General features: G+C 40.4%; 1 protein-coding gene across 1 annotated transcript in view; it reads right to left on the reverse strand.

Moving 5' to 3' along the window:
• ULK2 (unc-51 like autophagy activating kinase 2) overlaps positions 1-17,083 on the reverse strand; it is an 87,564-nt gene that overhangs the window by 38,825 nt on the left and 31,656 nt on the right. The window contains exons 10-13 of the mRNA XM_087825799.1: positions 11,389-11,471; positions 7,705-7,752; positions 7,256-7,344; positions 1,082-1,250 (exon numbers count right to left, since the gene is read on the reverse strand). Coding sequence (XP_087681925.1) covers positions 1,082-1,250; positions 7,256-7,344; positions 7,705-7,752; positions 11,389-11,471 — 389 coding nt within the window. The remainder of the gene's footprint in view (positions 1-1,081; positions 1,251-7,255; positions 7,345-7,704; positions 7,753-11,388; positions 11,472-17,083) is intronic.

Here is a 17,083-nt window from a genome sequence, read left to right on the forward strand (position 1 = left end):
TCATTGATGTTTCTATCTTTCTCTCCCCTCTCCCTTCCTCTCTCTGAAATCGATAAAGACATATTTTTAAAAAATAAATAAATAAATAAATAAATAACTCATGAGTCAAAGAACGAGCTTCAAGAGAAATTTTAAAATATTTTTAAGTAAAGGAAAATGAAAACACAATTTATCAAAATGTGTGGGAAGCAGTGAAAGCTGTGCTTGAAAAGAAATATACAGCATCGAATGCATGTATTAGAAAACAAAAAAGGTCTAAACTCTAAGTTTCCACCCCAGGAAACTAGAAAAAAAGCAAGTTAAATTCAAAGTAAGCGGAATAAAAGAAATAATAACAATTAAAGTAGAAATCAATGAAACTGAAAACAGCAAATCAATAAAATCAACAAGACCAAATTTGAAAAGTTTGAGAAAATCGAGAAAGGACACAACTTTTAATATGAGAAATGAAAGAGAGGACATGACTAAAGATCCCACTGAAATTAAAAAGATAGATAATGGGAAGGTAGATTATAAAGGACTACTATGACCTCTATGCCCACACATTTGACAAACTAGATGAAATGGATCAATTCTGTGAAATACACAATTTACCAAAACTCAAACGTGAAAACCCAGACAATGAAAACAGAACTATCGTATTCAGTCAACTTGGACTCACCTCTCTTCATAAATATTCTCCCTGTATGTCTATGAAGTTTGCTCCTGAATTTACACCATTATTTCCTGAAGGCCTCTAGATTGCTTTAGGACTGTGACCCTTAGGTTTTTTTCTAAAAGAGATCTTCCTTTAATTCCTTTCCTTAAACTTAATTTTTCTTATTATACAAATTATTTCTATTTGTATCTTTAGATACAAACAGAATGAGATCATTTTCTATAAAGTTTTCATGCACCTTCAGAATCCAAAGTTATGATTTTATGGAAGATGACTAAGAATATTTTAGAAAGGCAGGTCTGTAATATTGGGAATTCAAACTAAATAAAAAGAGAGCGTGATATAAAGGTTAAAAAAACAAACAAACAATGCTAGTCTAGTAAATTAAGAAACAGAATGTATATAGCTAGAAAAGATTCTCACATGAGTGGTCTGACGAGATGTGTGGAACCAAAACAAAGTCGTCCGTGTCACAGGAAGAGTTCTTGCTACTCGTACTGGCAGAATCTTTGGACACCTGTAGGTAGCTGGGAGGACCCAGAGGTGGGGAGGACAGGGTTTCTTCCTGAATATGCTGCACATCTGGAAAGGACTAAAATTAACAACATAAAATTAAACCTGGCCTAATAATAAAGTGCAAGTCAGAAGAGCCATCAGACTAAAGAATATTTTTTTCATAAAAGTAGCCATAAATTCAATTTCGTCTAAAATTTCAAAAAATGTCTTCGGAAATCTTTCCTTTAGAAAAGCACAGTTTCAAATCTCTTTGCATAAAGACTTCTTAAATGTTTTCCAAAAGGGATACTTAAAAATATACCATGCCAGCCAGTGTGGCTCAGCAGTTGAGTATCAACCTAGGATCCAGGAGATCGAAGTTCTATTCCCAGTCAGGGCGCATGCCTGGGTTGTGGGCTCGATCCCCAGTAGGGGGCGTGCAGGAGGCAGCCGATCAATGACGCTCTCATCACTGATGTTTCTATGTCTCTCTCCCTCTCCCTTCCTCTCTCTGAAATCAATAAAGACATATTTTACATATATATATATGAAATATATACACACACCATGCCACTTACCACATGTACCCGTACGCCTCTCCAAAAATGTTTGAGATGAGTTTGAACCATCTCAGTATCCCCAGTTTCAGCTCACGGCTTTGCAAAGCAGATATTCGATAACTGTTCACTTAATGACTAAAACAAAATGTCCAGGGATTTTAATGACATCCTGGAAGCACATAAAGTCTTAAATCTCCGATGAAGAAAAAGTTACAAACAGGAAAGCTGGAGACCATATTATGTAAAAAAGTAAATATATCAATAATAATAACTGCATTTAAGCCTGAGGTTTATTTATATTCACAAAAAGTTTAGAAAACCTTAAAGGTGTAGGTGTATTTCTTTTGTTAGGGGGAAGAGTTGGTCTGTGGGAGGTAGGACAGCAAGGGAAGAAAACTATGAAAATATTTAAACAAACAGGTGTCTCTTTACCTTCCTAGTAAGCACTTGCCCAGTTCAAGGTCTCTAGTGACAACTCTAACTGAATGTCCTGATTATATAATGGTTTTTCTAAAACAACAAACTAAAAAGTTATTATGTTTAAGTCCCCATTAAGTTTAACCTTTGTTTCCATTTAAGAAAAGGAAAAATACTACATAATGCTCTTTAAACTCAAGTCTTAAACACCCAACTCATTGCTGGTGCTTCTCTTAATGTCACTGTGCAATGAAATCAGTCTCAAATCTCCTTATCACTTCTTTTTGAGTGTGTGTGATGTACACAACATAAAATCTATTACTTTTTGAAGAGAACTTATATCTCAAGGAAGGGAAGATGGAAGGACTAACTATAGTGGACATCAACCATGGACTAGATACTGTGAAGAGTTTTCCAGGTATTAGCTAACTTCAGTCCCAATATGAATTCTATTCCGTTTTTAAAAATATATCTTTATTGATTTCAGAAAGAGGAAGGGAGAGGAGAGAGAGAGACATCAATGATGAGAGAGTCGTCATTGATCAGCTGCCTCCTGCACGTCCCCGGCTGGGGATCAAACCCGCAACCTGGGCATGTGCCCTGACCAGGAATCGAACCACGATCTGGATCCTAAGTCGATGCTCAACAGCTGAGCCACGCCCGGCCGGGCCATTCCAGTTTTAAATAAAAAAAGCTCAGAAGATCAGACCCTGGCTGGCTTGGCTCAGTGGTTAGAGCGTTGGCCTGTGGACTGAAAGGTACCAGGTTCAATTCCAGCCAAGGGCACCTACCTCAGCTGCAGGCTGGATTCCTGGCCCAGTTGGGGCACATGCAGGAGGCAACCAATCGATGTTTCTCTCCCCCTCCCCTTCACTCTCTGAAAAGCAGTGGAAGAAATATCCTTGGGTGGGGATTAAAAAACAAAAACAAAACTCAGATGATCAGGATCTGCCCAAGATCACACAACTAAAAAGCAGTCATGTTGAGATGTGATTCCAAGTATGTCCACAACTTCTTTCAGTGGTTTAGGCAGAAACTTTTTGCATTTCTTCCTGTTACCTGTAAAATTATCTGCATCCACAGTTACCTTGTGAAAGGGGGGCTTCTTGCATGAACAGCCAACCTCTCCTCTACGCTCGTTCTAACCCCATTCCCCCACCTCTTCCATGACCTAGGTCAGCTTCCCTTTGCTCCTGACACTTTGCCCTCTGCCTTGGTTCTGGCTTTTCCCCTTCTGCACATTACCATTTCGTTTTCTCCCATCTCAAATCCCTGTAATTACCATCTTCTCTTAATGATGTTTCTTGAAATTATCGATCTTCACCGACTCAAATTCCTGACTACCCATATACCCGTTAATCAACCATCATCCACTTTCTGCCTTTAATGCTCCAATAAAATGGTCTTCATTAAGCTTACCAGTAATGCCCATTGCCAAGTCCTGCGGATACTTCCTCTACTCCCTAAGCTCCTTGAATTCTCTGCTGCAGCTGAACTGTGGACCACTCCTTTCTTGACACTCTACCCCTTCATTCAGCGACCCTGCTTCTGCCTGCCTTCCCTACTTCTCTTTTGTGGGTGCCTGCTTCTCATTTGCCCCTTCAAAGAGAAGAGTACAGCATTCCCCAAGATGCCACCCTGGTCCTCTACTCCTGACATGTTTTATACTTACCCCAGTGACCACTCATGACCTACCTTCGGCTACCACTTGCATGATGATGACTTTGAGCCCAGATGCTCTCCAATGAGCTCTAGCCCGTGGCTTGCTTGTACAACACTAACTCATTGCTCTCATCCTCCAAAGCCCTCCTCCCTGTGTTCCCTTACTGAGTGCCCTCACCACCACCCATCCAGTCACTCCCTTTAAGGTCTCCCTCTTCCTTAGTCCCAAGTTCAACCAATCTCCCAGCTCTGCAAATGTGTTCCCTTTCTCCCACCTGCATCCCATCTGCTTCTTTCCCACTGCTGCCTTAGCTCAGCCCTCATTCTTTACAACAAAAAAGCTGCAACAGTCATGGGCTGTTCTCCTTCCTCTGGTGAGGAGGCCTCTCTACTTGTCCCGTCCAGTCTTCCACCCTGCTTTCAGAAGTATCTGGCTAGAGCACACCTCCACTTGAAATCATTCAAGTAACTCAACACAGCCTTACGGATAAAATTGGAACTCCTTTGCTCAATGCTCAAATTCTTTCGAGATACAGCTTCTTCCTACGTCTTTAACTTTATTTTCCCCTCACCAATGCTCTTTACATCCACCAGACTGACCTGCTGAGAGAAGCCTTGTCCAACAGAACTCCCTGCAATGATGGAAAGTTCTCTATCCAGGCTGTCCAGTATGGAGCCACTAGCTATAGATGACTACTGAGCACTAGAAATGTGGCTAGTGTGACTAAGAAATGGAATTTTAAATTTCATTTAGTTCAAGCCAATTTAAACGTAAGTGGCCATGGAGGGATGCAGAGTTCTTCAGTGGCCATGCTTTCCTGGCTTGCTAGCTCTTTCTTCAAGCCTCAGCTGAGGTCCCTCTTCTGAGCAGCCTTCCTTCATTCTTGGTCTGATTTCATACCCCTCATCCACATTCCCACAGGCAATAAAGACATATACACACATGCTTCTAACAGTGATTGATTAGCCTGCCTCTTCTCCAAACAATTCAATTAAAACTCCTTATTGTAAGAGACCTGGTCATATCATTCATTAGTATCAACTGAGAACCTCACACAAAGCAGGCATGTAATAAATGAACCAAACTAATAAACAGATATTAAAGAGATATTATTTAAATGTCATTTAACCTAGCCCAGCCAGCCGGCATGGCTCAGTGGTTGAGTGTCGACCTATGAACCAGGAGACCACGGTTCGATTCCCAGTCAGGGCACATGCCTGGGTTTCAGGCTCAATGCCCAGTAAGGGGTGTGCAGGAGGCAGCCGATCAAATGACTCTCTCATCATTGATGTTTCTATCTCTCTCTCTCTCTCTCCCCCCCTCTCCCCTCCTCTCTCTGAAATCAGTAAAAACTTTTTTTTAAAAAAAAATCCTTAAAATTAAATAAATAAATAAATAAATAGCATTTAACCTATAGCCAGTATCTTAACTAAACCAGTGATTTGGACTTATCTTAAGGGTTTTTTTGGGGGGGAGAGTTGCCTTTCAAAGATTTCTCTGGAAAAAGACACAGCTGCATATCTGTGTGAAAGAACAAAAAAAAAAAGAATGTGCGCCCCGTGTGCACTAGCCCTGAGAGAGAGTCTGCTGCAGCCCAGGGAAGGAGAGCAGGTGTGTGGAACAATCTTACTTTTGGCAGATTATATTAAAAACCAATCAAACCTCCCATTTTCTAATCTCACTAACCGGAAGTTATAAGAAATGTTCCTGCTTTCCCTTTTATTTTCACTTTAAGTGTGAGCTTTTAATAAGCTCTAAAAATGGTCTCCCACTGACATTTTTAGGTTCTAAGTATGACCCCCCCTCTGCCCTGCAACACCCCATCGGCACTCTCTTCTGCTCTTCCCCAGTAGCCCAAAGCCTAGCTCCTGTTTTGCTTTCCTTTCAATGCTACGTATCCAGCAAAAGATGCCAACATGCTCTCGCCAGTCAGAGCAAGTTCCAGCTCAGCGTCCTACCTGGTCTTTTCCTCTATTCCTGCTCTCTCACAGTCTTCCAGTTTCCCTTGTTCTAGCATAAGCTTTGCTTCCACATTATGTAACATATGCATCAAATGTATACTTCATAATAACGGCTCCGGCTCACCCGGTACTCACCATGGTGAGGCACCCTGCACACACTAGCACGTACCGCCCTCACACAAAGGGCAGTTAGCCGCCTTACAGACAGCAAGCCCTGGCTCCGCTCCAGAGCTGACTCGCCCAAAGTGACAGTGAGCAAGTAGCAGAGCCAACAAGAAGCCAGTTATGCCTGGCCCCAGATAAAGTCCTTCCCTGTCAACACACTTCCTCCCCATTTATCCCCAATCACTCCAAATCCAGTGTGTTTTTTAAACTCATGAGAACATGTCTTACCTGCGCATCTACTTTTTCTATTTAGCTTGAGTCTGCAGGGTTGTGTGAAAAGGTTTTTTGCCAGTTTTAAGACTCATCTGTTTGCAATAGGCTGATTAGCATCCTAGGCTTCCCAGGAAAATAGCAGTTGCCACTTGCTAAGTATTTATTGTGTGTCAAGCACTATAGTACGTGCTTCTGCTCATTTATACTCACTTTACATATGAGAAACCAGTTCAGAGAGATTAAGTCACTTGTCCTAGTTAATATGGCAAGTAAGGGTTGTGGAAGCTCCCAAGCCCCATACTTTTAAACCTGAGTGGCCTCAACCAGCTAATCATACAGTCACCTCCTATTATGACTCCCCCACCCTTCTGCCAGCAGAGCTGAAGAAATTCATGTTGCCACGTTAATCTGGAACATGCAATAGCTGACACAAGAGCCTGGACCTTCAGTTTGCAGGAAAACCTCAAGGTCACAACCCTCTCCAGCTGCAACAGAGATCTAGGGGAAGGGCCAGTCTAGGAAAATACAGAGGACGGTAAAGTAAGACCCTGGGGGGCAGAGTAGGAAGCAGTAGCAACCAGAAGTGATCGGAAGTTCTCAGGGTCAGGAAGAAGCACTTGGACCGGAAAGAAGACAGCCACGGGGAAATGGCCTGGGGACCTCAGCAGGGGGAAGAGGGTAGAGTAGAACAAGCTTACCAGGCCAGGAATCACAACTAAGGGAGTCTAAGTCAGTGAGATCTGACTCAGGCGTCACTCCTCTACCACTGGGAATTCTATGCATAATAAGACTCATCTGTTTTTATCCAAACTGTTATGGCATTCAGATAAAATAAATATGTATTAATTACATACCCACCTTTATTTAATAAGCGGTACTCTTTGTTTGCAAGCATCATCCTTCCCAACCCCACAGGGCATGAGAAGGTGAGAGTAGCATACTCACTGTTCAGAGGAAAGCAGCCCAGAAAGGTAAAATTTCTTGCTGAAGCTTAGGGCAGAGGTCAAAACCTAGGTCCATTTGACCTAAGCCTCAGCTGTACTAGTGAATACCACATATAAAAAGAACATGAAAAGATGCAATGGCACTAACTGAAATTGTATTTAATAAAACCAGAACTTACTGGTGGAGAGGCAAAACGACATGATGGAGAGGGGCCACAGGAGCTTCCCGAGACAAAGCCAGCACACGCGGGCACTGGCACTGGGCAGGCTGTGGGGACAGAGACAGTGAGAAGCACCACTTTGTAAGTCAATTACATGACCTAATAGAAAAACCTATCAGAACCACTAACGTTTGTGTTGACCAAAAATTCACATTCGCCTACTTATTAAATACACAATAACTAAGACTACTTCAACTTATTAAATGCAGCAATTACTAGAACTATTTCACTTGGATTTGGAAGGAAGAAACAGAACTATTATTAAATAAACACAACTATAGGTATTTTAAAGAAGGTCAATGAAATCTTAAGAAACACAATGAAAAATTAATTTTGTATATAAAATACTAATTTTTCCTTAAGCTTGCATTCACTCTTTGGTAAAAATGAAAAAAGTGGGTACTCACATTTTTTTACTGGAACTTGTTCAAGAAAAGGATGGCTGAAAAATGCTTCTGTAATGAAAACAAGAATGCAGCCTTTACAATAGCGCTGACTGGCAAACAGGCTGATAAACATAATGTCTTTAAGATCATAAATAATTCATTCATGTTGCCTCCATTTCCTTTCAATGTAAAAGCATGTTATTTTTACAAATCAAAAAATTATCAAATTATAAGTAATTCTTAATCAATGAAAAATTTAAAATAATAACTGTGAAATTTCAAAACATCATTACCAACACAGCACATCCTGAGACACTGGCAGGAGACGTGCTCTCCAGTGTGTGGTGTCCTCAGGCAGACCCCGGGGAGTGCTGGGCTGGGACCAGGCCCTTCCTCAGCATATTTCTGAACTATGGCTGTTCACTGTCCTAAGAGGAAATCTAGGTAGTTGATTTGTACAATAAAATTCTATCTTCTATCCCAGAAGAAACAGTCCTGAAGGTGGTTTCAAAAAACTATTAAAAAAAAAAAACTATTTTAAAAAACTATTAATTGAATTTCTTCACTATCCACCAGGAATAAAAGTTAACAACAATCCTGACAATTAGATAAAGATATTAAGTAGATGAGTACATGATAGCTCATTATTTCACTCTCTTTATTTTCCTGTACATATAAATTATTTCATTATTTCTTTAAAAAACCACAAAGACTGCCCGGGCCAGTGGCTCAGTTGGTTAAAGCGTCATCCCATACACCAAAAGGCTGAGGGTTCAATTCCCGGTCAGGGCACATACAGGAGGCAACCGATCAATGTTTCTCTCTCACATTGACCTCTCTCCCTCTCTCCCCCTCTTTCCCTCTCTCTTCCCCTCTCTCCCTTCCTCTGTCTCTAAAACTCAATGAAAACATATCCTCAGGTGAGGATTAAAAAAAAGACCCACAAAGATAACCTCACTATCATTAAGTCTCCAAATTGTATGATATTAAATATCACAGAGTAGGCAAGGAGAATAGCACAGTACCCACATGGAAGTTTATTAGGTAATACAAGATCAGTAATAAGCTGAACTCAGGTTTAGACTAAACTATCTTCCACTCTGAAGGATCCCATGAGTTTCACTGAAATCAGTACCCAAAGCCCCTTCAAGTAAATGTCAACCACAGCACTTGCTAAGGAATAGAAGTGTGGAGGATTCTGAATAGAAACATGAGTTTTCTACCTTAGATCTTTTTTTTTTAATATGTGCTTATCAATTTCAGAGAGGAAGGGAGAAGGAGAGAGATAGAAGAAACATCAATGATGAGAGAGAATCAGCAATCTGGGCATGTGCCCTGACTGGGAATCGAACTGTGACCTCCTGGTTCACAGATTGATGTTCAATCACTGAGTCATGCTGGCCGGGCTCTACATTAGGTCTTTTTAGAACAAAAATTAATATACATATATACATAAATTCTGGTTTGACAGTAAGGTTTTTTTATGCTGACTTTCACAAAGGACATAATAGGAATGAAAAAGAAAAGATATAAGTGAAGAAACTAGACAGACAACACAAAGACTCTGAAACCACCTTCCAAATCAACTGCGATGGCATGGAAAGGATATGAATATTTAATATAACCTATCATTTTAGAACTATTATCCATGAGTATGCTGTTTCACTGTTGACCCATATTTCTCATGATTATAGAGCAGCTCCTGATTTAATCTCTTCTTCTGAAAGATAAAAATACTTTCCAACTACATGAATGGAATTTCATTAAACTTTTAAGAAAGTCTGTATTCAGCTGATTTTGCCCTCCCCTTACATAGGAACTATTAAGGCCACCATCTACCAAGGTCTTTACTAGGACAATGAACTGAGTGCTTCAGAGCCCAGGTCTCATTTAACTCCCACTAATTTCATGCAAGGTATTGTCTTCCTTTCACAAGTGAGGCCGTGTCTCTTCCCCACTGTCAAAATGCTGGCAAGTTGAAGGAAGAATTAAACCAGAGTGTGTCTTATCCAGAAGCTTATGTGGATTTCCATAATATACATTAACAGACCAAAATTATGGAATGAATTTTTTCAAATTTCTACCATTATTATAATTATTACTACAGAAAAAATATCTTTTTAAATTTTTATTTGAAGATCAGAGTTAATTTGATAAGCATTTTCATTAAACATGTTTTATGGTCTTTCTGGTCTGTCATTTTGAAGTCTTGCTATTTTTACATAAGGTTGATAAGAACAAGTAAACAAACTATCCCCCAAAGAGGAGCTGAGACCCAAACAGTTTCAAGGATGAGGGAGGGTTCTTCAAAAACTAGATAATCCCTACAATAGTAAGCACTCTAAGTTCTTCCATTACACATGAAGTGGTAAAAGAGTATATGAAGACACACTGTGATGAATTAAAGTACTGAGAGGGAAATTTTTAGCTTTAATGCTTCTATTATAAAAGAAAAAAGGTTCAAGATCAATAATATGAGCCTCTACCTCAAGAATCTAAAATTCTAGGACGAAGGCCCTGGCCTCTGAGGCACCCACAGCCCCCTCTCCCAGAGCACACGCCAAAAGGCCACCATACAAGGAGGTGCCCTCCCTGGCTCCCTAAGCCCATTCTCTGAGGCTGGGGGCTTTTCTACCAGGATTCTGGGGTGTTTCTCCCTCCACTCCTTCTTCCCAGATCTTTCCCCAAATATTTCACCAGTCTCAACTTCTCCCCTTCTCCAGATGCTTTTTGACATTTGCTCTTAAAATCAATGGCTATCTTAAATTCACCACGTCCAACTAAACGTCTCATCTTGCCCCCACAGCTTGCTCTATCCACAAAGTCTTTCCCATCCTCTGACAGCTCCACCCTTTCAGGTGCTCAAGCCAAAAATCTTGGGAGTCATCTTTGAGTCTTCTCTGTCTCTCACCCCCCACCATCTAATTCATCCAGAAATGCAGTTGCCTCTACCTCCAAAAAGATCCAGAATTCAACAGTTTCTTCCCACTTCCACTGCTTTTGCCCCAGTCTAAGTTACTGCATCTCTCACAGGAGTGACTCTGTGGTCTCCTGATTCCTTCCACCTCACCACCCCTCACCACAGGCTGTTCTCACCAAGCAACCAGACGGATCCTTTCAAAACATTAATCAGATCAAATTGTTCCTCTGTTCAAAATCCTCCATCACACGTTAAGCAGAAGCCAAGTCTTTATGTGACATGTTCCTGGCTCAGGGCTTTGGTACTGGCTATTGACTCTGCCTGAAAAGCTCTCCCATAGATACCCATGGCTCACTATCCCACACCTGTCAATCAACCTCTGTGCCAGTGTCACTCTCTTAAAAAAGTCTTCACTGGTGACCTTATTTGAAACTTTAACCCCCACCCACCCTCATTTCTCTTCCTTCTTTATTTTTTTTCACAGTACTTACCACTTTCTAACATAGCATGTAATTAGAGCTTATAATTTGTATCTCTCCCCCACTAGGATATATGCATCATGAGGACAGGGGTTTTGTTTATTACTCTATCCTTCATACTAGAACATAGCAGGCACTCAATAAACATTTACAAAGTAAGCAAAAGAAAAAGACAGAGATAGAAAGAAAAGTGAAATTGACTTTAATTTTCTTCTTAAACCCCTATACTATCTTTTTTAAAAAAATTTTTTCAGAATACACAGAAGTAAAATTAGAAATCATGAGGAATTTGAACATATTACTTACCAAAGTCCATTCTATCTTTTTGGTTTTTCTGAAGCAAACCCAAAAGGAGATTAGCCAAATAAGGTGATGTTTCTCTGGGGATGCTGAGGGAAAGGAAAATAAAAACAACCTAAGTGGTGAGTTTATAGACTATATTAACTAATGACTTTTGCCTTAAATGTGGTAAACAAAAATGTATATGCAGTTTCACAAATACTACATTTCATACCAAGAAGACCATAGTAAAGACCACAGACCATTCCTTAAAGGAAAAAAAACCCACTAAGCCACCACCTTTGAGAAACAGCATCAATTTGGAAGGATTCCTGCACTGTGCTTACTACTGTGTGCGCTGGAGTACCCACACGAATAAAGCACTTCACAAGCACAAGCCATCTTGAGTTTTACCACAGCTTCAGCCAGGCACTAATAGTTGCTATAGATACAGAGTGCTCTGTTAGAAAAAGAGCCACCTCCAGTTTGCTCCGGAAAAGGGCAGAGCTTAAATAAACACAGTGAGAAATAATACAGGCTCCTGAAATCCAACAGGAAAAAGACAAGGTGACAGAAAAATGAATAATAGGAATATGTAATTCAAAGAACAAAACCTACAAAAAGGACATTAAACAAATACAAAGAGCCAACCTCACTAAGACAGAGAATGATGTGAATTAAGTTACTGGCTAATCTGTCCTCCCACGTGAAGTGTCCAGTCTGGTAACACCCCACGTTGGTAAAAGTGAGGGGAAGGCACTACATCTCTGTATAAGCAGGACGGCCAGTTGGGAGAGTGTGCCTTCAGTCCAGCAAGTCCTTTTCTAGGGGTCCATCCTAAAGAAATGCACAAATGTGCATTTCCCTCCCTGCGCCCCCACTAAAGCCTGTTTGCAGTAACCAGAAAAAAACAAGCATCTGATCAAACAAAATATGATACATCTGACTTTGAGACTCTATGTAGCTATTTAAAAGACTGCAGCACTTGCTGAACAATGTCTGTGCTATACTATAGAGTAGAAGAGGTTGTGAGATAATTTGCAAAATATGATGTAATTTGTATTGAACTATATGTGTGTGTGTATAACTACACATAAACAAGCATTCAAATGTGCAAAACAAACTTGCGTAAGAAAGACCTGGAAAGACATTCAGCAAACTCTCATTATGCCAGGACAGCAGGGGAAGGCCTGGGGGATTGCTCTCTACCTTATGTGCATCTAGTCTCTCTGCATCTCCTTCTACTCACAGAACATACAACTTCCATAGTTTTTCTTTTATTTTTTTATTTTTTATTTTTTTCATAGTTTTTCTTTTAAATATACTTTTAAATATAAAAAGGAAGATCCAAGATGGCAGCAGATTACATGGGAGCTACACCTACACTCTCCAAGGACCAAACTGGAATTACAACTAAACTATAGAAAAACCATCCTGAATAATCAACTGCAACTGAAGACAAGCTGGAGAGCACCCTCATAACCAAGGAGGAAAAGTGGTGACCACATAGATACTGGTAGGAAGTGTGGACGTGAGAGGGCTGGCTGGGCTCCCACAGGTAGCAGCTGAAGGTCCGGAGGGGTATCTCAGCTGTGGGGGGTTCCCACTGAGGACTCTGGGGCCTAAACCTCAAGCTGGGCTTCCAAGCCAAGAGCACTAGAACTGAGAAAGGTGCCTATATGACATCTGGCTGTGAAAAGCAGCCAGGTTTCTGTCTGCCACAGAGAGAGGGCTGGAAATGCAAACACCCTCTTAACAGGCTAACATGCAAGGTTTTGCGTGCAGCCACTCACCCTGGGCTCCAGCAGAGGGAGGGCACAGTGGACTGGAGTAGTGGGAGGAGAATCTAGGGTTGTGGGCTCTGGGGATAGAGCTCAGAGGGCACCCCTCTTGACTCCTGTGCTGAGTCATGTCCCCATACTGCAGAGGACCTCTTTTTCAGGCAGACATTTACCTTCCAAGCAGCTTTTGCATAAGGGGGAAGCAACTGTCCCACCCTGCTGGAAAACCTCTCACCCTACCCTGTGGAGTTTCTACAGCCTGAGGCCCATTAAGAGACTGATAACAATCAGCCACCCACCCTTTGGAGTTTCTGCAGCCTGAAGTTCATTAAGAGATTCAGATTAATCAGCCGGCAGGTAGACGTGGACCTAAGAGTGCTTTGAGTCTTTTCCTGATCTGCTTCCGGACCCCAGCCTTGGAAAAGCAGACTTTGGTGTGCATCTTGGTCCTGTTCAAATGCACCAGCACCAACAGAGGAGACCTCAAGCCGTGGGCTGTTGTTAGCTCCAAAGAGGGTACTCAAAGCCAGTCACAAACAGCATCTGACAGTGGTCTGCACCAGAGACCCTCCAAAAAGACTGAGAGTCCTAGCAGATCTACCTAATACATAAAAACAAACCCAAACAGGCAGCCAAAATGCGGAGACAAAAAACAAGCTCCAAATGAAAGAACAAGAGAAGCCTCCAAATGAAGAGCTAAGTGAAATGGAGATAAGCAATCTATTAAATACAGAATTTAGAATACTGATTGTAAGGATGATAGGAAAAGATAGGGAAACTATGAAGAAAATTAAAAATGACATAGCAGAAATAAATAATACATTGGAAGGAACAAACAGCAGATTAGAGGAAGCTGAGGATCGGATCAGTGAATTAGAAGATGATAGAAAAAAATCAATCAGAGAGCCAAAAAAATAAAAATAAAAAACAGGAGAACAGTATGAGCAGTGGAACATCATGAACATAACAATATTTGCATCATAGGAGTACCAGAAGGGGAAGAGAATAAGCAAGGGTTAGAGAATTTATTTGAAAAAATAATGGCAGAAAATTTCCCTAACCGAGTGAAGGAAAATGTCACACAAGTTCAGGAGGCACAGGGAGTCCCAAGCAAGAAGAATCCAAAGAGGTCCACGCACAGATACATCATAATTAAAATGTCAAAAATTCAAGACAAAGAGAGAATCTTAAAGGCAGCAAGAAAAAAGCAATCTGTTACCTACTAAAGAGTTCCCATAAGGCTGTCAGGTGACTTCTCATCAGAAACTCTACAGGCCAGAGGGAATGGTATGAAGTATTCAAGGTAATGAAAAGCAAGAACCTGCCTGGCCGGGCGTGGCTCAGTGGTTGAGCATCCACCTAGGACCCACGTGATCAGGGTTCGGTTTCCGGTCAGGGCACATGCCCGGGTTGCAAGCTCGATCCCCAGTCGGGAGCATGCAGGAGGCAGCCTATCAATGACTCTCTCATCATTGATATTTCTATCTCTCTCATTCTCCTTTCCTCTCTCTGAAATCAATAAAGATATACTTAAGAAAGAAAAAAGAAAAGAAAAGCAAGAATCTGAAACCAAGACTACTCTATCCAGCACAGCTATCATTCAAAATAGATGGTGAAATAAACAGCTTCACAGACAAAAAAAGGCTAAAGGCATTTATCGCCACCAAACCAGCATTGCAGGAAATGTTAAAGGGACTGCTGTAATTAGAAGTAGCAAGAGAGAATGAAACATAGGCATAAAGAGCTAAAATGGCAATAGATAAATATCTATCAATAATAACTTGAAATGTAAATGATTAAATGCTCCAACGAAAAGACATAGGGTGGCGGAGTGGATAAGTAAACATGACCCAAATATACGCTGTCTAAAAGAGACCCACCTCAGAAAAAAAGACTCACACAGGATGAGAGTAAAGGGATGGAAAAAATTTTCCCATGCAAATAGAAATGAAAAAAAAGCTGGGGTAACAACACTCATATCTGACAAAATGGACTTCAAAATGAAGACCATAATGACAGACAAGAAAGGTCATTACATAATACTAAACGGACTGATCAACAAGAGGATATAACCCTCATAAACATCTATGAACCCAAAATAGGAGCACCTAAATTTATAAAAAAATTTCCAGAGGACTTTAAGGGAAAGATTGACAGCAATACAGTCATATTAGGTGACTTTAACACCCCACTGACTTCACTGGATAGATCTTCCACACATAAAAAATCAACAAGGAAATAGTGTCCCTAAATGACACACTAGATCAAACGGATTTAATTAACATTTATAGAACATTTCACCCCAAAGCTGCAGAATATACATTCTTCTCAAGCGCACACAAGACAGTCTCAAAGACAGACCACATGTTAAGACACAAAACAAGTCTCTACGAGTTCAAGAAGACTGAAATCATATCAAGCATCTTCTTGGACCACAAAGGCATGAAATCAGAAATCAACTACAACAAAAACACTAAAAAACATTCAAACACATGGAGGCTAAATAGCGTGTTATTAAACAATGAATGGGCTACCAATGAGATCAAGGAAGAAATCAAAAAACTTCCTGGAAACAAATGAAAATGAACACACGACAACCTGTAATCTACGGGACACAGTGAAAGCAGTCCTGAGAGGGAAATTCATAGCATTGCAGGCCTACCTCAAAAAAAACAAGAAACATTTCTAATAGACTCTCTAACCCTACAACTTAAGAACTTAGAGAACAACAAGAAAGCCCAGAGTAAGTAGAAGAAAGGAAATAATAAAGATGAGAGCAGAAATAAATGACATAGAGACTGAAAAAACAATACAAAATATCAATAAAACCAAGAGCTGGTTCTTTGAAAAGATAAACAAGATTGACAAACCTTTAGCCAGGCCCATCAAGAAACAGAGAAAGAGGGCCCAAATAATATCAGAAACGAAAGAGGTGACGAACTGACTCAACAGAAATACAAAGGATTGTAAGAAAATACTATGAACAACTATATGCTACCAAGCCGGACAACCTCAATGAAATGGACAAATTCCTAGAGAAATACAATCTTCCAAAACTCAGTCAGGACGAGTCAGAAAACCTGAATAGGCCAATAACTGCTGATGAAGTTGAAGCAGTAATCAAAAAACTTCCAGTACACAAAAGCCCTGGCCCGGACAGTTTCACAGGGGAGTTTTACCAAACATTCAGAGAAGAGCTAACATCTGTCCTCCTCAAACTATCCCAGAAAATCCAAGAGGAAGGAACACTTGTAAGCTCTTTTTATGAGGCCAGCATTAGCCTAATTCTAAAACCAGATCAAGACACTACAAAGAAAGAGAATTACAGGCCAATATCCCTGATGAACATAGACGCTAAAATCCTCAACAAAATATTAGCAAATGTGATCCAGCAATATATTAAAAAGATCATATGCCATGACCAAGTGGGCTTAATTCCAGGGATGCAAGGCTGGTACAACATCCACAAATCAATAAACGTGATACATCACATAAACTCAAAGACAAAAATCACATGATCATATCAATAGACACAGAAAATGCATTCGACAAAATCCAACACCCATTTCTGATAAAAACTCTCAGCAAAGTGGGAATAGAGGGATCATACCTCAACATAATAAAGGCCATATATAACAGACTTACAGCCAACATCATAATCAATGGGCAAAAACTAAAAGCATTTCCCCTAAGAACAGGAACAAGACAGGGATGTCCACTCTCCCACTCTTATTCAACATAGTACTTACTGGAAGTCCTGCCACAGCAATCAGACAAGAAGAAAACATAAAAGGCATCCAAATTGGAAAGGAGGAAGTAAAACTCATTATTTGCATATGATATGATGTTGTACATAGAAAATCTTAAAGACTTCAGCAAAAAACTACTAGATTTAATAAATGAATTCAGCAAGGTAGCAGTACACAAAATTAACACATAGA

The sequence above is a fragment of the Miniopterus natalensis genome, chromosome 17 (assembly GCF_054644295.1).
Source record: "Miniopterus natalensis isolate mMinNat1 chromosome 17, mMinNat1.hap1, whole genome shotgun sequence".
NCBI classification, from domain to species: domain Eukaryota; kingdom Metazoa; phylum Chordata; class Mammalia; order Chiroptera; family Miniopteridae; genus Miniopterus; species Miniopterus natalensis.